Source organism: Fusarium falciforme, chromosome 6, assembly GCF_026873545.1.
Source record: "Fusarium falciforme chromosome 6, complete sequence".
Lineage (NCBI taxonomy): Eukaryota > Fungi > Ascomycota > Sordariomycetes > Hypocreales > Nectriaceae > Fusarium > Fusarium falciforme.
The window spans coordinates 2,731,198-2,752,474 of NC_070549.1; the positions used below are offsets into that span (position 1 = coordinate 2,731,198).

Below are 21,277 nucleotides of genomic sequence, written 5' to 3' on the forward strand. Positions count from 1 at the left end.
GTTGGATGAATTCTCCGAAAGGGCTGTCTCGCGAATAAAGTGGGTGGAAGCCAAGGTTTCTTGGCTCTTGGCCTGATGGACGGACCTCGCTGGATCTACCCTATATTTGGCAACATTTAATCTGTCGCTAATCCTTTGAAGTGATGTTATATCTGATGTCGTGGTTAATATCAAGTCCATAGCGAGGCTCTGCTGGAGGTGTAAGCTATGGTGTTGGTGCTACCCCGGACCTGGTTGATGGTAACTTGGGCCATTAAGAGGGGGATAATATTATGATGAGGCTGATGTCGGTGTGAGCATGGCCACATGGCAGTTGACCATGGACTGGTCTATGCACGTGTAAAGGTATGGCCCTGTACAACGTAGAAGGTGTGTATATTGAGTACGGAGCAGAGCTACGGTGGCAGTTGAAAGTGGTGGTTGAGGACGTACTGAAGCAGTATCTTGCGATGGCAGCTATTCTTGGGTACAGACTTGGCTTTCAGCCTGACAAGACGTCAACGTCGCTTCCACGCAAGTCATGTGTTTGAATCCGATAGGGCGCTAGAGGATACAGCCAGGTGATATGCCGTCGGAGCGTTCCAGAATCCGGTGAGAGTGTCTCGCCCGAGTCCCGGCTCGGCGAGATGATCCCCCGGAGGTGGGCCGCTGAAGATCGGATCTCGCCCACTTCCCTGAAGCGAGGCCATCCATTCATTCACATTAGAAGCGAGCAAGAATTACCTATAATAACCTGCAGTAGCTTTGCATTTCGGGATATTCTTGCGACCATGCCAGCTGAGTTCAATTTGTTTCAGGATCCGCTGGCATCGCTAGTCAGTCTTTTCCTCTTCAGCTCATTTCATTTCCCTTCACCGTTAATAGAACACAGGCCAGCCTTACCAGAGTGGGCAACGCTTGTTTTTTGGTCTGCGTCGATTTTTTTCTGTCCCGTTTCTAAAGGACGACGCCACAACTGGGTCTGGCGCAGGGGGGGAGTTTTTTTCGTTGCTTGTTTCCGTGTGACGGCTCAGGAGGGAGGTTACTCTGGATCATTGCTTTTGACGGGCTTGTGATTGGGTGTCAATGTCTGTAGGGATGAAGTGGTTGGATGGAAAAGGAGGGAGAGTATGGAGTTGATTTGACATGTCGTGACGTTAATGAGTTCCATCAGAGGCTGTCAGCGACATGTCTGGGCCGTCCTACTTCACATCATGGCTGAGTGTCTCATTAACGTTAAAACGCGTAAGTCGTTTGCTCTACTCACCTGGCGTAGTGCAACGCCCTAACTCTCAACATCAGCTGTAGGGCAATCCAGACCACCTCCCGCTTTCAATATTGACCAGGGTATGAATCACCGCCCGGGGGCCCATCACCGTGGAGCACACTTGCAGGCCGATCCTCCGGAATTTGAGACTTGGCGTCACGGGCGCTTGACTTTGAATAGACTTGCAGTCGTGTGCTGTCCAATGGGATGTGTACAATTCCAAATCGGTTATCCCGTTGGGCCTGTGATGGCCTCTTTTCAAGGGTGATGGTTGCTGATACGATATTACATGCAGACGCGGCACGACATGACCAGGCTCTCTCACTGAGAGGGGGATGCATCTTCAGTTCCTACGTGTCAATTGTCCATGGATACAGAGTGTGCTATTAGCTTCACTGACTTGGTCCTCAGTGGTGATGCTCACCTTGGACTCAACCTCCTGCCATGAACTTGTCAGTTCTCAACACCATCAGCACCTGAAGTTTCCCTCAGAGGAATCAGGCCAGAACGGTCGTGATGGGCTCACCAAACACCAAGCTAAAGGCGTTGGTAAAGATGGACGAGGCGTCAACGCCTGGCGCCTCGAACGCACTATCCGGCCCCACAAGCGAGCCTTTCCTTGATCTACAGCTCAGTGATGCTAAACCACTTTGGCAGGTTCAAGGACCTTGTGCAGAGACAATAGTCCCCATATGGTCAGGGGTAGAGAAACACACGGCGTCCGGGCACCCATGTTCGTTTCGTTTCCTCGCTTCGTCCGCGATCGAAGGGGGGAGCCAGGGGGGCTGGAACTACCGTGCCGAGAGTTCTCGGCGTCCGGGCTGAGGATGAAGGTCCAGATGTTGTGTATATATCAGTTGTTTCCTCTCCTTCAAGTTGAAGAGGATTTGATCTGGAACTCACACTTTCTTTCTCCATCTATTCTTTTCTATACGTTTTATTAGTCTCATTCTACACTCGCTATACACCTTATACTCAAGGATCTTTTATACACCATCGTTTACATTGACACTCGCTCATATCTCAACTTGCATTCTATTCTACACTTAAAAAGACTCTTTTACACATCAACAAAATGAAGCTCTCTACCATCGCGGTAGCCGCTCTCGCGGCCGCCCCTATCTCCGAGGTTGCTGCTCACCCAGGAATGGGAGACACCATCCGTGAGATCAAGCGCATCGCTGCTCGCACCACATGGGGCAGCAGCAACACTCAGAACAACAAATGGGGTAGTTCTGGCAGCTCGAGCAATGGCGGCAGCAGCTGGCCTGGTCAGAGCCAGAACAACGGCGGCCAGAACAGCTGGCCCAGCAGTGGCAGCAGCAGCAGCGGTAGCAGCCAGTCTGGCAACGGCTGGTCCGGCGATAGCTTCAACCCCAACCAGCTCCTCGGCGATCTCCGCACTCTCAGCGACAGCTCCCTCACCCGCGTCGGCAGCGACATCAAGAAGATCCTCCAGGGCAGCGGCAACCCCGAGAGCCGGGACCGCTACCTTGGAGTTCCTCCCATGAACACACCTCGCTGCAAGCGAGACACTTGCTGTGTGTGGAAGTACATCTCTGATGAGCTGCACACACTCTTCCAGGGTGACTCTGGTCGTTGCAGCAAGTGGGCTCGCTATGCTGTCCGCATGGGCTTCCACGATGCCGGCACATGGTCCACCAAGACCGCAGCCCAGGGCGGTGGTGCTGATGGTTCCATCATCCTGGCTGGTGAGCTCAGCCGTGGTGAGAACCTCGGTCTCCAGGACATGGGCAAGAAGTACCAGGAGGTGTACACAAAGTACCACGACAAACTCGGCTTCGACCAGGTCACCTACGCCGACCTCATCCAGATGGGAGCCAACATCGCCGCCGTGACATGCCCCCTCGGTCCCCGCGTGCGCTCCTTTGTCGGTCGTCAGGACAGCAAGAAGGCCAACCCCAACAACCTCCTCCCCAACGTCAACGGCAACGCTCTATACCTGATCAACCTCTTCAAGGACAAGACCATCGGCCCAGATGATCTGGTCGCCCTCATCGGCGCCCACACAACCTCTCAGCAGAACCATGTCAACACCGACCGTGCTGGTGATCCCCAGGACAGCACCCCCGGTGTGTGGGATGTCCTCTTCTACAAGGAGACCATAGGAAACGCTCCCGACCGCGTCTACAAGTTCCAGAGTGACATTGCCCTCTCTAAGCACCCCCTGACCCAGCCCGCCTTTGAAGCCTTTGCCGGTGGAAACGGAGCCCAGCGTGCCTGGAACGTGGTAAGTTCAACTCTTCCTTTCCCTCAAGAACATCTCCTAACTTGTATAGGATTACGCCCGCGCCTACGTTCGCCTCAGCCTTCTGGGCGTCAACAACATCAACGACCTCACAGAGTGCACCAAGGTTCTGCCTCAGCCCATCGACGGCTACAAGCACCGTGACGGCAGCCGGTTCAGCAAGTGGCTCAAGAGCGACGACAACTCGTGGGACTCGAAGAAGATCTCTCAAGAGGTTGAGAACGGTTACACCATCTCGACGCCCGACAACAAGATCCCTACCAAGCGTGGACCCTGGCGCAAGTGGTGGTGATCTACAAGGTCACATCCATCATGATGCAAAGCACGGCGTTAGGGGATAGCAAGAGCAGGACAAGGGATACGGGACTTGAGCTTACACATATGCCTCTTCAAGGCACAATTAATCCATCCATTTAATTCTTTCTAATACAAGATTATCCTATACATGTTGAGCGAATTGAGAGCCATGCATGATGAGTGAGTGAATCATTCAACTGATCTTCATGAGCCATGATTAGTGACCAAGAGATAAAACTCTACCAAATGCACAATTCTACCCAAAACATCACCCCTCGGCTGTTCCATTGACCAGCCCTCGTCTCTCTCCTCTAACCAACAAGGCAAGGCTCGTGCCCTCTCTCGTCCGGCATACGCTCGCTCCAACAGCCGCCTGAATCGCCCTGATAGCATATGAATGAACCGTCAAGGAGAGGAACTGGATGTCTCTGGCTTCTTCAAAGATCTCCTCCAGTGCCCGCTGCTTCCTCTCGACATGTTCCTCCTCCGTCTCTGGCCCACTTCGCTTTCTAAAACCGTCATCTTCGGTGAAGCCTTCTTCGATCTTGTAGTTGGGATAGCTCTCTACTATCCAGGTGCGCGATCTCCGGAAGTCGCATGTGTGCATGGTGATGCGCTCTCGTAGCAGTTCTTTCACCAGGGGCTGGAACTCCGCGGAGTGAGACGACATGAGCGAGGAAAAGACGAGAGATGTCGTCTGCAAGCAGCGAGCAAGAGGACTAGTGTAGAGAATCTCGGGGAGAGGTGCGCCGTCGACGTCGATGAGATTGGTCCAGAAAGTGTTGAGTTCAGCTGCTTGTTGAATGCCTACGTCGGTAAGAAAGGCGTCAAACCAAGTCTCTTTGTCGTTTCCATCCTGAAATGATACCCTGCTCTACTTGATTGTCAGAATCTGAGCCTGAAGACCGCGGATCAACTCACATTCCAGGCCTCACTTCCCACCTCAGCATGGACCTTGTTGTGCACTCCAGTTCCATGTCGCGTCAGGTAGAGCAGCTTGTAGCAGACATTCTCGGGGCATGTCTCATTGAGCCATCTCACGTACGCTGTCAGCCGAGCCCAGTCCCGCTGGTCTGAAGCGTTGGGATCGTCGGAGGGATATTTCTGACCCGGGATGAGACCCAGGCTGGGCTGAGTGGTGACCTTGCCTTGAGGATACTGATGGGCGATATCCGCAATCTCAACAAAGATGCCGGGCTCGGCCTTGAAGGTCCAAGTGGTCATACCTTGAGCGGGCAGTATCGCGGCTGGTGTGTCGAGTCAAGTTAGTTTATGGTTAGAATGTCATGGTGTTTGACTCAGATAATGACGTAGTTGTTGCAGCAAAATTGGCATCAGATTCGGACCCGGGGTGACTCCGCAAATGCGGGGCTTCCGAGCTGAGCGGCATCGGAGCTCCGGTTGGCTTCGGGGCCGGAAGTCGGCGTAAATGAATGTCCTGATTTGCTACTATTTCAAACGCCTAACAAAGGAAACCCAGTCTATAGAAAAGCAGGAGTTCCATCTAACACATCCCATCCTCTCCTGTTCGTTCTTAGCATTCTACCCGAAATCCTCAATTCCCGTTATCAATACGCCAACTTCTCAAAGAGCCAAAGTGCTTGACAAAGCAGGGAGCTCTCGATACAATGCTCCCATCGAAATCGGCACGCTACCGCAGGTGTCATGTCCATCCTCAGCGCAGAGATTGGAGCTGGTTCTCGGAATCCGTGTTGTAAATGCGCTGCATGCTCTGCTTGTTGATAATGGCAGACGGATAGAACACATTAAAGATGACCGAGACGATTAGCATAAGCGTCGCGTCAAAGACGTAGATATAGGCCTCTTTGGCCATGAGCTCCCCGTCCTCGCCCATGACATACTCGATGACCCTGAAGATGGACCGAACCATGATGAGCGCGCTGGATACGTAAAGGGCGATGAGGAGCTTCTTCCACGGCGAGTGAATCTTGAGGCTGGCCGATGTTGGTTCGTTGTGGATTCGACGGTGAAAGACGATGGCGACGATCATGAAGACGCCGAAGAAGATGAGCTGGATGAAAAGACCGACGATGATGATTGTCTGTCCCCTATCGCGGGCTGACGAGTCCTTGGCTCCTGCGAGCATACCGCCACCTGTGCCATTGTCAACCTCATTTCTGTACCATATTGTTCGTCTCGCACTCACCCATGCCCTGGGCAAGGATGGAGGCCACATCGCCAAACAGAAAGATCTTGGTCAGCCATTTGAGCCTGACCATCGAGTATTTATCAGCTTCGAGGAGCCGGATGAGTCGACCGAGGACCATGTAAATCGAAGCGGCGTAGAACGGGGGACCTAGAAGCAAAAGAAGGGCCTGGATGATGTAGGGGCCCTTGGACCATTGTCCCGAGTCCTCGCTCGCGTTGACTGCTCTTCCTCCGTATCCGATTGCCTCGACTGTATATTCAGGATTAGTTTGTTTGTCATGTGAATAAGGTGTCTTTTTCGAGTTCTTACCAGCACAACCGACGACAAAAGGAATAAAGTACCAAGACCTCAGGCGTGCGACCTGATAAGCGTGATAGAAGCCGGATAGCCCAAAGGCGACAATGAAGATGATGGCCGCAGCCAAAGACGGGTCATACTGATAACGGTCGTTGGCCATGTTGAATATTCGGTGTTTGGATTATGAGGATTGGTTTGTTGCTGTTTTTATGATCCAAAATCAAAGCTGATTGTTTGAATGTTGTTGTTGTTTGTCCATGGGGAAGATTGTCCAGACTTAAATGCTTTCAACTCAACATTTTGACACTGACATGTCACGAATAAAGGAGAGAAGCGAAAACGAGCATCGCCATCGTCACCTCTTGACGTAAGCAACACGAGCAAGAAGGTCACCAAAGAATTAACCTTAATGGCTTTAATTTCAGAAAATGCACCTCGTTTATCAGAGATATGTCTATAGGATTCGCGATCTAACTCTGTTTCAGCTAGATAGTCATGAGTATAAAAAGCTTAGCAGGCTCAGCCTTGAGAATGGGGTTGCCTCGTTATCGGAAGTTAATGCGATTGAACCAGAGACAAGCTTAATGTTGGTTGAGACGAGATGGCCTTGAAGGGCTGGACCAAGCTGTGCACGCACGGTTGAGGCTTGGCCTCCACAGTAACCGCTCCTCGTTTTCGCATCTCGATATTATTGGTCAATTCTCTACCAACAAGTAATTCACTACGTCGCATGCGGCTTAGTAACACTCGCAAGGGTCTTGATCTCGTCTCGTCGGGTCTGCCGGGAGTTGCCCGTCTGCAACGGCCGACAACAAGATCCCGCCGCGTCATCAACTGTGGCTTCTGGTGTGTGACGATGGCATGGAGAAGGGGGGTTCAAAGAAGCTTTTGACTCTATAGCCAAGATATACACTCCCGGCTAGACTTGCATACGCCCACTCTTTTTGACATCACATTGCCCATCACATCCCCATCAACCATGAAGCGGCTCGGGTATAAGAAATCCCGTAAGGGTTGTTTACGGTGTAAACAGCGAAGAGTCAAGGTTGGTAGTTTTCCCCTTGTGTCAGAATGTCCCACTCATTGTTTCTCAGTGTGACGAAAAGGTCCCCTGCACTGCGTGTTGCAGACACGGCGTGCCCTGCAGCCTCGAGGGGTCAGGCTCTGTTACCCCTGAAGTCCCATCGGGTCGAGACCGTGTGCCAGCTAGACAGGTGGGTAGACGTTCCTTTTCATGCAGATCTCGAGTACTAACAAGCCAGTAGCAACCGTCTTCTTCTAGGTCTTCTTCTGAGAGGAGCAAGGAGCAGAATACACCGCCAACATCCGACTTGTTTTCATGTTTTTCACATTTCCAATCCGAGGCCGCAAACAATCCACAAGATCCAGGTTGGATATCAGATATTGAACTAACACATCACTACACGGCCAACGCCCATCGGACTCTATACTCACCATGCTGTCATGCATACAACGCACTCCAAAACGATGTCCCAAGGGAAGGCTTCTCCCACCCCTTTCTCCTCCACCAACTCCTCGCTTTCTCCGCCCTCCACCTAGCGTTCCTGAAACCAGAGTCTCGCAACAGATATCTCATCCAGGCCTCGCAGCACCAAGGAGTGGCAGTCAGCACCATGAACTCTCTCTTGGCAAAGTCTCTGCCATCAAGTGAATTCCACGCCATGTATGCAACTTCAATATTCGTCGCCATAAGCGCTTTTGGTACCTATCCCAGCTGCGACAGGTATCAAGAGTCTTTCCGTCCCATAGATGGCCTGGTCGACATATTCATCCTCATCCGCGGCATGAACATTCTTCTCCGCTCATCTGGTGAGGAGTTGCGAAACGGACCCTTGAAGGGTTTACTGAACGGGTGCGATTGTCCACCCTTTGAGAACATTGGCCGCCTTGAGACGGTGGCTTCCAAGCTAGGGGATCTCCTACCAGCTGTACAAGACCAATTACCCTTGCTCGACACTGAAGATGGACAGCTCTGTGTAGACACCATCGCCGGGTTCATTGAAACCATCTCGAGGGTCACCAGCACCCCCAAGTCGGCGCCAACACCCGAGCTGAGGGTCATCTTTGCCTGGCCCATGGGACTCTCAAACACCTTTCTATCACTCTTGAGAAACTGCGAGACACTGGCCCTGGCAATCCTTTCTTACTACTGCGTGCTGATTCACTCGCGAGAACCAAAGTACTGGTTTCTCCAAGGCTGGACGAACGCGCTGATGAAGGTTGTGGTGGCAAAGGTGGTTGGTACACGGTGGGAGGGACTGATACAATGGCCATTGCAGGTGATGAGAGAAAATGAGACGGCGACGGGGACTGTAGGGGAGCACCCGGAGTCTCGCGCCGCCCAAGAGGTAACGTATCCGATATGTTGACCAGGAGCAGATGCTTCTGCTTTAAAGATAAGAGAGTTAGTTGCTATAGACAATGCCTCTATCGAATCCTCACTCTTTACGATTTTCCATCACGGAGAAAACTTGAATTACAGATCTGGCACTATCATATCATGTTGGAATTTTTATTATCTGACAAAGAAAGGGGTCATGATGACCGGCCGCCTGGTATGAAATTAAGCCCCAAATTCAGGCTTTGGTCGTTGCTTTGCGTGGCCGAACTTTAAACATCATGTTTGGAAAATCTAATGAGATCAAATCTATATTGCGGCGATCAATAGGGGGCCGTATATTTGTCTTGGAAAAATGGTGTGTTATTGTCATTGGTGTCATACAGGCTACAGGTCAAGGTCAGAGTACTCCACGCACCCGGAGGGACAATGAAGTCTTCTCCCCTAAATGAAAGTGTTGGCCTTGCCATCACAGATCCGTTCCACCTGCCAGTCCATGGGCATTGCCTGTTCTGACCGCGCTTGTAGTTCTCGGCTCTTTGTGAAGGTGAAAATCCCCGAGCTTACAATACTAGATTTGAAATCAAGTCATATTTTATTTGGAATCACAGATGTCAAGAATCATTTGGCTTATTCAAAGGTGGTATCTCGTGCTTATCTTATATTCGATATTGTGGAGGCGCGGATCGGCTCAAGATACTTCGGCCGACCGGTTCATCGGACCATCCGATCAACAACCACAACACAGTCTGTGTCTGAAGTTTCCTCATTATATCTTGTATTGCGTGTGTTTAAATAACATGGTTGATGAATATATAAACCCAGCTCGTCTTGCAAACAATTCAATCTTCCATCCACACTTACACAATCACAACTCAACCAACACCCACCAAACAATAGTCATCATGCCTTCTTACGCCATCACTGGAGCCTCCAAGGGCATCGGCTCCGAGTTCGTCCGCCAACTCTCCCAAGATCCCTCAAACACCGTCTTCGCCATCGTCCGCGACCCCGAGCTCCCCAAGCTCAAGTCCCTCGCCGAGCCCAGCAACGTCCACCTCATCAAGGGCGATGTCACGAACCCTGCCTCCATCCTCGAGGCTGCGTCTCGTGTCTCAGAGCTCAGCGGCGGCAAGCTCGATGTGCTCATCCACAATTCCAACGCCAATGATATGGAGACCATTGCGTACTCGCCGTCTCAGGTGCCCTTTGACGTTGATGCCACAAAGAAGTTTTTCGATCTTTCTTTCCACACTGCCATCTACGGTGGTCTCTGGACAACGAACGCCTTTCTCCCGCTCATTGAGAAGGGAACTGATAAGAAGATTATCCACATCTCGAGTGGCATGGCCGATATCGACCTCATCCGAAAGGCGGGCATCACCCATACCCTTGCCTACGCGGTTGCCAAGGCCGGCATGAACGTTCAGGTCGCCAAGTACGCCGCCGAGCTCGCCCCCAAGGGAATCAAGACGCTTGCCCTGAGCCCCGGATGGGTCGACACATATGAGGGACCCCGTAAGCTTCCCCCCGTCAGTTTACAAATCATTGCAAATATCTAATTTTTTTTTCGTTAGTGCCAAAGCCTGCAGAGGTGGTCCAGATCGTCGAGGCCTTGAAGGCCCAGTTTGTCAAGGTTGATCCAGAGCTCAACGGGCAGATCACGCCCGAGGAGAGTGTCACGAAGCAGCTCCAGGTTATCGCCAACTTGAACGAGGAGACGAGCGGTTCGTTTATGAGCCACCGGGGACTCGTGGGTAAATACTAGGAGCATATACATAAGATCGTGTCAAGGCCTGAATCACAAAGGGACTACCTGTATAGACGGAGGAACTAGAAGGATATTAGTATGATTATTCGATGGGTTGTATATTGATAAATAGACATATACATTTATTAGGTCCCTTCATATCTTCCAAACCCATTCATCACCTCATTCCACCAAGCCTGATCAAAAACCTGATTATGGGTGAGGAGTGGAACATCTGCCATCTCTTGTCTCAAGTCAACACCCCCCTCCCACATGTCGCTCTGCTCAACCACCACATCCTCGCCAACTTCCCATGGATCAACACCTGTAGAGTCTTTGATACGCTTATCGTAGCACTTGGCAAATAGCTTGACTCTAGAATGAAACACGTTGAACAGCTCCAACTCCTTGTCCGCCTCGGGGACGTTTCTCGCCGTCTTCTCTAGCCTATTTCTCACCTCAGATATGAGCTTGAGAAAGTTGCCCTCGGCAAGGATACCCCGCACAGCTGCTTGATTGACCGGCTGATCCTTTTCGCCTAGGAGAGACTGGATAAGTGCCCAAGTGGTCTTGGCCAGAATCTCAAAAGTCGTCCAGACCCGGTCTAGCGTGACAAACGTGATTTGTCGAACCTCTGCCTCTGGGGTATTGATCAAGTTTTCGATTATTGATCTACTCAGTTTGAGAGCCCGCCACAGCATCGTGCTTCTTCTGGCAGACGTGCTTTCGGAAACCCAGAGACTATCTACGAGGCAAAACCGCAGGGTGGACAACTCGGCGCATTCAATTTCCATTCGCAGGAAGCGCTCTGGACCGCAATTAGTATGTTTGAATGGACGGATTGGAATGCCAACTTACCAACAGGCTTGGGACAACCAACGAGAGCTCTTGCTACTGAGCTCTTCAGTTCCTCGAGCTCACGAGCGTATCTAATGCTGAAGATTTGGGTAAGAACTTCAGCTCCGGCAGATTGAAATACGGTCTTGTGCGCATGGTGATCATCATCCACTTTGCTCATGAATGACTGTAAGCGAGCAAGATGCCCAGCCCACGGGTCACTCGAGCATGCGGTTGAAGCTGCCAGCTCCCGAGAACAATCCTCCACCTGCTTGCTGTGCGGGAGGCCGACTGGCTTGTTCAGCATCAACTTCAAGCTTTGGCACATGATGAGTTAATCCTTTGATCGACCAGGGGAAAGTGTACTGACCTTGCAGAGAGCCAAAATGTCCCGAGTACAGCATGTTGCTCCTCTATCGTCAAGCCCGTCTTCTTGTCCAGATCCAAGTCGTACACCAGAGTTGTGCACAACTGGACAAACATCACAGCTTCTCGCTTCCCAATATGGAGAGGATGGCGATACCAGGCAGCATATACAAGAAGACCCTGCAAGAGATCCAAACTTCTCTCAGCATCACGGATGATCTTTGAAGTGATCTGGTCCATGATCTCGTTATATATGCGCTTGCGAAGAGGGTGTAGAAAGTCCATGGTAACTCCAAGGATGCAAAGGCAGAGAAAGGGGTTGTGGGCATGAATATCGACAGCCGACCTCTCAAGCGCAACGACAACAAATGGGAACTTTGACGTCCAGTTGGACTTGAAGTCGTTTATGAGAGATTCTGCCTCACTCGTGCCCACCAACTCGTGCAACACGGTAACTGGTGGTTCGTAAGGGGTAGCATCTTGAGTATCTTCCACAAGCTCACCCAAGGAATAGTCTTCAACTCTGTCACCAGAAGACACAGTAGAGGTTGAAGCAGTGCTAGTTTGAGGATCGTTCTGCTTGGTCAGGTGTGAGATCTGAGCCATGAGACCATCAATCTTGCTTTCGAGAGCTTCCACTCGACTATCCCGAGTCAGCATTACCCATACCAATCACAAAGGTTAAAAACATACCCTGTAACTCTTTGTTTACGTCTCCTTTCGGGCATATTCTGATACTCGCAGTGCTTACCCAAACGGGAGCATCGCTCACACCGGCCGTTGGCATGAGGTGTACATTTCAGCTTAGCCGATGTGCATGACACGCAAGCGCGACGCTTGGCGATCGAATCAGGAGCCATTGGATCCTCTCTCTTTCTGGTAAAGCAGCAAAAGATGAAGCTGAAGTTGCACCCGTCGGCCGATCGAAGTAACGAAGGGATCGGGTAGGGTTGTTGGGTATCCGACCCGAGCCGTGCTTGATATGTCAGCGCTTACATCCTCGCCATTGGTCAGGTTGGTTACCGACCCAGTGCAAGTCGACGGCATCGGCTCGTCGGAGCGTCCGAAGACCGATACGGATCCGTGTACTTGATGGCACCAGACCGACTCTAAAGGCATAGACAATTTGTCATCTATATAATTTTGTTTGAGGTCGAATGAATAATAATATGTAGTCGCTTGAATAATATCCGAATGCAAACTTGTAACTCCTTCCCGCGCTTTCACGCAGACTCACCCGGCTCCTACACAAAGCTTCCGTCAAGCAATTCTCCATGGCTAGAAGCCAAACACCAACCACGCCGTCTCTTACAGAATTGCCAGCCCAACTCTAAGCAAGTTCAACAGGCTCCTTCTTGGGTGCATTGTCGGCAAGCTCCTGAGGCTTATCCTTGACCTCAGCCTCATGGATAGCAGGAGCCGCGTTCGGCGGAGTGTCAGAGTACGGTGCGCCAGCCTGCTGGCCAGGCTGCAAGGCTTCTTTGTTGTTGTTATCGTCGCGAGGTGTCGCTTCATACTCGGGAGGGCTCACATCCTGACCCTTCTTCTTCTTCCTCATTCGGAGGAAGAGAAGAATGGCCACGGCGAAAAGGGCTATGGCGCCGACACCTCCGACCACACCACCGACGATGGCACCGGTGTTGGTCCCCGAACCGCCAGAATCCTTGGCCTCGGTGGCGGCCGGAGCAGAACCCTTGGTAGCTGTGCTATCGCTCGCTTCAGTCGTTGACGCGGGCCCGTCCAGGCCCTGGAAGAGAGCGCTGACTTGTTCATCGTTCATGGTGAAGAATTTCCTGTTCTTTTGTCCCTTGTACGTGAGGGCAGCGCTCATTGTCGTCGTGATGTCGACGTCGTTGCACGAGTAATCGATCGTGTTTCCTTCCCACGAAACGGTGTGGCAGTACGGGTAGTCGGTGCGTGTGCTGTGTCTTGTTAGCCAACCATCATGAACTCGAGTGTGTGAGGGCCTCACCATTTCAGGATGTAGTTGTCAACCTCGCAGCCGTCGGTACATTTCCTCGAAGTATAGTACTCCTCGAAGTTGTAGCACGTAGAAAACCACTCGCATTCTCCCTCGCCGCAGCAGACGACTCGGTTGTGCTGTGGTGTCTGTTGAGAAGCTGGCGGGAAGAAATAGCAATAGTCCCCCAATGAACAGCCAAAGGTGGCACCAGGACGCTCAGAGATGAATCCGCAGATTTCGTCCGGCGCCCTAGTGACGGTGATCTTCTTATCTTCTCGTCGGTGAAGGTCGTCGAGTGAAGGGGCAGGCGTCTGCATTGAGCCATAGCTGGTTATGAAGCCCATGATGCCGATCGACCTGATGGTAGGAATTGAGTTGTGTGAGTGGTTGAGATTGAGTCACAAATCGTCACGATTGAGTACAATCAGGCATCAGGCATCCAGACAATCCTGATGTCCCGGGTGAGGAGCGAGAAGCTCAAGAGATGACGGTGATAATATTGAGTGCTGAGGGTGTAATACGACTGTGGACGAACCACACAAACTCGCAGGAAAAGAAGAATCAAACCCTCGACAGCACCAAAGACAATTCAGCAACAAGACAAGAAGCGAGGGCAGAAAAAAGAGTATAAAAAGGTTCCAGAAATATGAGCAGTCCCATCGACTTGGTCAGCACAGCCCGCTACTCCTTGAGCCAACCTCGCAGAAAACAAAACCAGGCCACCCCCATGCAGCATAGCCCTATAAGGCTCCAGAGAGACAGACTTGATACGGCGACATGTCGGAGCTGAGCAGGCATGCCTCCATCGCGACGCCCGAACCCTTGTTGTGTGATTGCCGTTTTAGGTTGAATTCTGCGCTCAGGGTCAAGCCAGCATAAGCAGACGCACGAATCAGCTTGGCACATGCAGGGTGTAAGGCAGGACGCTGCTTTAAACAATTGGACGCCGTAAGATATTCTTTGCTCGAGATAAAACCTGTGCTTATGCTTGGCATGCCATCCTCTCGTGTTGTTCATCGGAGCTGAAAATGTTTGACCATTAATGCTCGCAAAAGTTCCACTCATGACGCCGTATCTCGCCCTCCGCTGCCTCTTGGATCACACTCCGCTCAGCCATGAGCTCCTCTCGGATCTTCTTGGCATCTGTCAGGGTAATGGGGAAACCCATGTTGTTGATAACCATCTCTGTCACCTCCGGTGGCAGCTTGCCTAGTCGGTCCCCGGGTATTGTCTTCTCGCTCCACCAATGCTGCTGCTGAGGCGGCACATTGGCTGTCGAGATGATGGGCATGACAGGGTCGATGAGGAATAGAGCCAAGATCTTGCGGTGGCCAGGCCGCGTTTTGTCAGCTAGCTCGAAGGGGCTGACGTGGTGTTGGTACAAGTTGGGGAAGAAGAGCATGCGGTCCTGGCGTGTGAGCACGCTTCCAATGTTCTGTACAGTGTCTCCGTGCGAGTCAATGTCAAAGGTGCGCATAATAGAGCGATGGTCGTCCTGTTCGTAGCTGAGCTCCATCATGAGGTCATCCTCATTGGCAATCGTGCGAAAGTCGAGTTGACAGTCAGTGATGTTGTCGCAGTCATAGTAGTAGAGAGCAGTTGCGCAAATGTGCTCATTCAGCTGGCCCTCAATGTGCCAAGAGCCACCGTCGTACTTGGGCTTCTCAGGGGTGAGGTGGATGTTGGCAAGCTTGACAATGACCTGGGCGCGAGATGCGCCTCCAAAGAACCCAGAAGTTTTTACGTCGCTGGGCTTGAGCTTGAAGAGGTCATTCAAATCCTTCTTGGGCTGCGGCTGATAGATCGGATGTGTGGAGTTGAACCATTCTCTGTCAAGTCTCTCACGCTCTGAGCCTTCATACCATTCCTCGTTTTCTTCATCCTCCTCCCGAGGCTGCTCGCCTTCGTTCACCGGGCGCTTCACAGGGGAGCAATACGAATACTGCCCTTCACTGCATTCATCAGCCTGGCAGTCCGTGCCGACGCGGGTAGCCTCAACACGTTGGACTTGATATTCATCATGCCATTTGTAGATGACGTCCCAGGCAGGTAAGGATTTTGCAATGATTTGTTCGATGATGGGGTAGAGAGCAGCATGCTGGACGGGGTGCAGGTTGTTGATGTAGCTATCAATACGTGGGTGCTCGCCGGTCAAATCAATGTCACAGGGAAGCCACTGAAAGCGAGTTGAGGAGATGGCAGTCGGGTGATTGTAATGGCTGTATCGGGTTTCGGTCGCTAGCCTGGGCTTGTCAGTCCTCTCGGGGAGTACATCGCCCATGCCACAATGCTCAAGACAATTCTTGACATTGATGCGCTTGTTGGGGAGAATGTGCGAGCGTCCATAGATGAGGGGCCAAAGCGAGGGATGAACAAGGTCAAGGACCTTTTCATCACTTCCGGGATGCCAGTCCTTGTGCTTGTCGGGGACGTTTTCGAGAGGAGCGGCAGCAGCCTTTAGAGCCTCTCGGAGTTCCTCAGGGATGAGCTTATCAGACTTGATGGCGGCTGAGCTGTAGTCCATGACAGGGATGAGGCCCGTCTCTTGATAGAGCTTGGCCTTTTCGCGCAGCTCCAGGATACACTGCCAAGCTCGTCAGTCATGTCCACCCCCCTTCGATATCAAGGCCAGCACTTACAGCGTCAGCCATTGCCTCGGAAAAACTGGCATGCTCATGAAACTCCGACCAAGGCATCTCGAGGACCTCTTTGGCCCATCTTGCAGAAATCTCAGGGTCCTGGGCTTTGACCCACCACTCTGGCTTGTTGGTGATGTCCTCAATGAACTTGAGCATGCATCTCTCGCGGATGGTGAGAGTAACAGCACACCAAGTGTGGTCACCCACAAGGCCCGGAAAGACTCCGACAGGTCTGTAGTTGTGAGGCAGTCCGAGGCCAATGACGGCAATCTTCTCGTCGCTGGACATGATGAAATATGGCAATGGAAGCTCAATTGACAATTTTGATTGAATTGATTAGAGAAGAATCGACCAGCAAAGGGGTCTTTATGTAAACTCCAGAGATGTCGTTAAGAGGCGCCGAAACGCGGTGAGAGCTGGAGGATTCCGACCAACAAGGCACCAGCGTCCACTCAGGGTTCAGCTCAAGCCCCATGCCCGCTGTGCTATGGCTGTGAGGCCCACCGGGCTTGCTCGGCGCTTGCCAGAAGCAGGAGGGCGTCACCATGAAGTTGAGGGGAGAGATTAGGCATGCAGAGCGCGACGGGAGTTCACGGCTGAGGGTGAGGACGCGATGAGGTCGTCACGCGAATTACGCGAGGTCACGTTACCAGCCAGGCCTGCTGCTGCCTCTAGGGCAAGGCAGCAACTTGGGTCTCGTCTCCATAGGTACCTAGTAGACCTTGATGACTCGGCCCAGGGACTCACAGATGGGGAAAGCTTGAGCTTGCTCGGATGGAACATGGCAATGTCGGTGAACAACTCAACATCCATGCAAATTTCGCTCAGTAGACGACTAATCCTCCAGCTTCATCACGGCACATTGTTCCTCCGGTCCGCCAAGCCTCGTCAGCAGATTTCCGCGATGGGAGATGGACAAGTGGGACGAGATCAAATGCATCATGACCTTGCCTCGGGATCCTTTGCGCGACCCCGTGTTGGTCGTGTCACAATTTCGTGTGTTGGCTCGCTTCCCCAGGTTTTTCTCCTCGCGGCTCTTGACACGGGAGTAGATGCGCCGATGAGATACAGGAGATGTTGTGGGCCCGAGGCTCAAGGAGTGTTTTCCGGGGGGCGTGTCAGACAATCATCAGACGTTGAGCTATTACCTGTTGTGGTGATTTTAATGAGAGACTTCTTTTTACTCGGGACTAGATGCCGATAATGAGAGCCCCTGAAGCTCTCAGATCTTGTCTCTGTTGCTCATAAATCCTGTGAATGGCTTCCATAAACTTCCCTCTCCTCAACAACTCATCATTTACACAGCCGGGAAATCCTCGTCCAAAAGGGGATAAACACCATTCCCCCCTTCCCTTGAGCAACTGCCTTGACCCCCCCTTGTACCGAGGTTTCTGCCCTGGCTCATCTCATTTTCTCCTCGTTCCCGACCTTACACCCCACGCTCGAACGAATCATATCCACAAGCCTACCGAGGCACGGCGCGGCTTTTTCCCTTTTCTCTCTCGTAAAGTAGACAGTCCCCGTCCCGGACCGGGGTTCTTCACCTGCGGCCTCGGCCATCTCTGCGATCTTTTTTATCAGCTCAGCAGCTCCCACCCGCTAGTTATCAATCAGCGGATGAGGTCAGTCTCCTCCACCCCCCACGACTTCTCTCTAGTGCTGCGGGCCGGTTCAAGTACATGTACTGGACCAAGCCAGGTTCTTGGGACCACTAGCACTACTACCGTCGAAACAATTACGGATTTATTTTTTGTATGAGGCCATTGATTCCTCCTTGAACCCTATTGTGTCATTTTTCTTTTTCTTCCCTCTCCTTTCCTCTCCTTCACCTTCGATGCTCACCGTGAGCTTCTCTTTTCCAAACCACCCGCCGCCATGACCGAGACCGCCGTCGAGTCCCCCGCCGAGGCCATCGCCGTGCCTTCGGCGGAGCCCGTTGTCGCCGATGCACCTCCGGTAGCCGACCCCGTCGAGAAGAAGGCCAACGGCAAAGCCACAACACCCAAAACCGCCGCCGCCGTGACCTCGAGCCCTCTCAGCCGTCTCGCCGCGACGCCCTCGGCCCTCGATGATGTTATACGCCATATCCATCGCTGCATCCGCACGCGCGGCGGCACCGACTGCGTCCTGCTCTTTACCACCTACTCTGCCCGTCTCGTCGGAGCCCTCCTGAACCTCCTGGGCCGGACTACTCTCCGCCACTCGGCCCGCAAGCTGGTCGAGCTGGCCTTCAAGCTGCCGCCCTCGAGCACTGTCGTCCTGTCCACCGCGACCGCGCCACCGCTGGCCACCCTTGCGCTCAACCTTTCCAAGCGCATCCAGGGATTCACCGACATGTTGGGCGAATGGCGCACCATGAACCGTCTATGGGGTATCTTTGCCACATACCTGGGGCTCAGGGACCTCATCCTGCGCATTCGAGGCAAGAAGCTGGACGAGAACGGCGAAAAGGTGCCTCCTCCTAGCCGATTCAACACCATTATCGAGCTTATACAGTACACCCTCCTCATCGGATACCACTTCGGCGAGGCCAGCTGGCTGCTCACCGCCAAGGGCGTCACCAACCTGTCGCAAAAGACGGGTGGCAAGCTCGCGATCTGGGGCGCACGTTCGTGGAGCACCTGGGTCTTCCTGGAGCTGTTCCGTTTGCTGGTCGAACGCGCGCGCAGGACGCCCACCGGCGACGTCGCCGCCGAGGAGGAGTGGCAGACCAACTGGAAGGCCGAGTTTGTGGGAACCCTGCCCTGGGCTCCCCTGTCGGTTCATTGGAGCAGCGAGGGCGGCCTGCTCCCCGAGCTTGCCATTGCCGCTCTCGCGACTTGGCCCGCGACCGTCAATATCAAGAACCTGTGGCGCCAGACCGCCTAAGTAGGCAGTCGGATTTTGCAATAACATAGTGGCATCACGGACACAACGAGAATAGAGCACTGGCACCGTGGTGTGTCAGGAAAGAGAAGGATCATCGCACTAGACTTGGCTTCTGGAGCTGGGGAAATTGTCGGCATCGGCGCTTCAGGGGTAGCAACAGAGCGCACTTGAGGGGATCGGTTGGCTTCTCATCTGGAAAAATGGCGAAGACACATGCCGCCATTGGATCATGACGCGATATTGGGGGTCATCATGCGGAGGGTATTATATATATAAATGGGCGCTTAGAGATACCTCCTCGGTAGAATAAACCTATGCTTTCGTGTATTGCGAGTTGAGCGGCCAAAACATTAAAACATGCCCTCCTCTAGACACATCTCCCGCTCACATTGGCAACCTCATAATCTCCTCCTTTGTCCAATACCTCCTCATATTCTCCGCTCCCAGCGTCTTGACCTCCTCATCCAGATGCTTCCACAGCACCTCTCCCCACCCCTCCATCTTTTCCTTAAGCACGTCCATCTCAAAATCGACCTCGCCGGCCCTGCACTGCCGGAGGTACTCTGCAAAGACATCAAGCCCAGCATGAATCTGCTTATGCTGGCGTAGGAGCTCAGCCCGACCGCCTCGGAACTCGGGCATCTTCTTGGCCAGCACGGGGAAGACGTACGTCTCCTCGATGCCGTGGTGCGCCGTGAGGTTATCGGCAAATTGGATGCCCTCGAGAATGAACTGCTTGAGCGACATGCCCTGCGGCCGCTTGTTGGTTGTGCATGCTCCCCAGAGGAGGTTCCATGAACGGCGGAAGTGGTCATGCTAGGAGTTGTTAGTTGTATTTCAATATGTTTAGAAACCTGTCTCACAAAGTAGTCCATCTTCACAGCAAGACGGTTATAAACCTTAAAGTCCCGGTCCGACAGAGGCGGCAGCTCCTCTACCACAGTCTCTGTCTTCTCCTCAACAGCCTTTGTCGGCTCCTCGGGGGTGGGGTTTGATGTCGACATTGCTGCTTGGTGATATCTCCGTAACCGCAAGGAAGGTACAACAAATCTCGTCTTGGCTGATGTAACAAATTTCGAGAGAGTAAAAGAAGTAGCTAATCGTTCTGTTTGTCTTTGGAATATGCTCTCGTAGATTGGTCTTACACGATGTCGCTGTAACATCAGCCTCATTGCTGGCCCAACTTGAAGTGAAAATACTCGAGGAAAAAAAGAGACCCAGAGACTGGATCACTAAAAAAAAAGGCCGCCCAAGGCAAGACTCCGCAACGCCCTCCCGGGCTCTCAAAGAACCGTGATCTCCCCGAACCCTTTACCCCTTGGACCACTCAGGAGCCTCCCATTGCCATTCGGATTGGAAATAGCTGACTGAGCCCGACTACCCGCGCGCGAACTGAGTAATCTCCGGGTCGTCGCCGCGCGGGACGCTCGTCTCGGTGTGCTTGGCAAAGTCCGAAATGCCATGCTCGGGGAGTTTTTAGATGGACGGGGCATTCCAATTCCTATCCGGCCGGATCTTGATGAGGCATGCATCTGACTCGTAGGACTACCAGGGACCTACTTATTATACATGTCACCCCATCCGTGTATCACTGCAGCGGCATTGCTTTTCCGAGTACTCGGCAAGAAGACCGACCTCATCTCGCTCTTCATTTCCAAACCAGGATCGAGTCTAGCAAGGTTAGAACGCGCTTATCTTGTTTTAAGCTTTGTTATAGCCGCTGATCAGTCCTAGCTGGAATCATAGCATGTTTGTGGTGGTGCCACGGATGGCCATCTTTAGGCACTTGATAGCCTGACATCTCTCTACCAACCACTTTCTGTAAAGACGTTGGTACCAAAGCCAACAGCATCTCATATAATGACCTGTCTATAGTATACTTTCCATCGTTTGATATTGTTTGTAGTGACATGATACCAAAACCTAGCCAACTCTTCGTATCCAAGAGACTAGCCCAACTCACAACTCCCATGTCTTCAACCATCGTAACTGTGGCCTGCCACGCTCAGCCTTACACAACTTGAAACATCATTCATTGGAGAGCAACATCTCTCACGCCAACCCGATGCTATTCAGTTCATGGCATTGTTGCCTACACACTATCTCTCTTCCATCCAATCTCAAATGGTTCGATAGTCCCGCCAACTTTTCACAACATAGCACAAGCATGAGACTGACGAGTTCTATGGATCCTTATTCCGTTTCGACCTAATGAC

General features: G+C 52.3%; 10 protein-coding genes across 10 annotated transcripts; 4 read left to right on the forward strand and 6 right to left on the reverse strand.

The window, feature by feature from the left end:
* Positions 1-2,321: 2,321 nt before the first annotated feature.
* Positions 2,322-3,807, forward strand: NCS54_00841300 (Peroxidase; the record flags this gene model as incomplete). Its single annotated transcript, XM_053153799.1, has 2 exons — positions 2,322-3,497; positions 3,547-3,807. 2 exons carry the CDS (start codon positions 2,322-2,324, stop codon positions 3,805-3,807), a joined length of 1,437 nt encoding a protein of 478 aa, XP_053009774.1.
* Positions 3,808-4,080: 273 nt separating this feature from the next.
* On the reverse strand, positions 4,081-5,072 carry NCS54_00841400 (Hypothetical protein; the record flags this gene model as incomplete). Its single annotated transcript, XM_053153800.1, has 2 exons — positions 4,734-5,072; positions 4,081-4,686 (listed from the first exon to the last, which is right to left on the reverse strand). Exons 1-2 carry the CDS (start codon positions 5,034-5,036, stop codon positions 4,081-4,083), a joined length of 909 nt encoding a protein of 302 aa, XP_053009775.1. The 5' UTR covers positions 5,037-5,072.
* Positions 5,073-5,487: 415 nt separating this feature from the next.
* NCS54_00841500 (Hypothetical protein) lies at positions 5,488-6,439 on the reverse strand (the record flags this gene model as incomplete). Its single annotated transcript, XM_053153801.1, has 3 exons — positions 5,488-5,927; positions 5,980-6,231; positions 6,292-6,439. 3 exons carry the CDS (start codon positions 6,437-6,439, stop codon positions 5,488-5,490), a joined length of 840 nt encoding a protein of 279 aa, XP_053009776.1.
* An 819-nt stretch (positions 6,440-7,258) lies between these two features.
* NCS54_00841600 (Zn(2)-C6 fungal-type domain-containing protein) lies at positions 7,259-8,669 on the forward strand (the record flags this gene model as incomplete). Its single annotated transcript, XM_053153802.1, has 3 exons — positions 7,259-7,324; positions 7,374-7,493; positions 7,545-8,669. 3 exons carry the CDS (start codon positions 7,259-7,261, stop codon positions 8,667-8,669), a joined length of 1,311 nt encoding a protein of 436 aa, XP_053009777.1.
* An 874-nt stretch (positions 8,670-9,543) lies between these two features.
* NCS54_00841700 (Hypothetical protein) lies at positions 9,544-10,406 on the forward strand (the record flags this gene model as incomplete). Its single annotated transcript, XM_053153803.1, has 2 exons — positions 9,544-10,156; positions 10,216-10,406. The coding sequence occupies 2 exons, from the start codon at positions 9,544-9,546 to the stop codon at positions 10,404-10,406; spliced, it is 804 nt and encodes a 267-aa protein (XP_053009778.1).
* Positions 10,407-10,450: 44 nt separating this feature from the next.
* NCS54_00841800 (Zn(2)-C6 fungal-type domain-containing protein) lies at positions 10,451-12,451 on the reverse strand (the record flags this gene model as incomplete). Its single annotated transcript, XM_053153804.1, has 5 exons — positions 10,451-10,471; positions 10,571-11,196; positions 11,247-11,542; positions 11,596-12,234; positions 12,285-12,451. 5 exons carry the CDS (start codon positions 12,449-12,451, stop codon positions 10,451-10,453), a joined length of 1,749 nt encoding a protein of 582 aa, XP_053009779.1.
* Positions 12,452-12,921: 470 nt separating this feature from the next.
* NCS54_00841900 (Hypothetical protein) lies at positions 12,922-13,898 on the reverse strand (the record flags this gene model as incomplete). The annotated part of the gene is made up of 2 exons (XM_053153805.1): positions 12,922-13,513; positions 13,564-13,898. The coding sequence occupies 2 exons, from the start codon at positions 13,896-13,898 to the stop codon at positions 12,922-12,924; spliced, it is 927 nt and encodes a 308-aa protein (XP_053009780.1).
* A 695-nt stretch (positions 13,899-14,593) lies between these two features.
* NCS54_00842000 (Hypothetical protein) lies at positions 14,594-16,481 on the reverse strand (the record flags this gene model as incomplete). The annotated part of the gene is made up of 2 exons (XM_053153806.1): positions 14,594-16,138; positions 16,194-16,481. The coding sequence occupies 2 exons, from the start codon at positions 16,479-16,481 to the stop codon at positions 14,594-14,596; spliced, it is 1,833 nt and encodes a 610-aa protein (XP_053009781.1).
* Positions 16,482-18,068: 1,587 nt separating this feature from the next.
* Positions 18,069-19,061, forward strand: NCS54_00842100 (Hypothetical protein; the record flags this gene model as incomplete). The annotated part of the gene is made up of 1 exon (XM_053153807.1): positions 18,069-19,061. The coding sequence occupies one exon, from the start codon at positions 18,069-18,071 to the stop codon at positions 19,059-19,061; it is 993 nt and encodes a 330-aa protein (XP_053009782.1).
* Positions 19,062-19,445: 384 nt separating this feature from the next.
* On the reverse strand, positions 19,446-20,233 carry NCS54_00842200 (Hemerythrin domain-containing protein; the record flags this gene model as incomplete). The annotated part of the gene is made up of 2 exons (XM_053153808.1): positions 19,446-19,877; positions 19,925-20,233. The coding sequence occupies 2 exons, from the start codon at positions 20,231-20,233 to the stop codon at positions 19,446-19,448; spliced, it is 741 nt and encodes a 246-aa protein (XP_053009783.1).
* Positions 20,234-21,277: the final 1,044 nt, after the last annotated feature.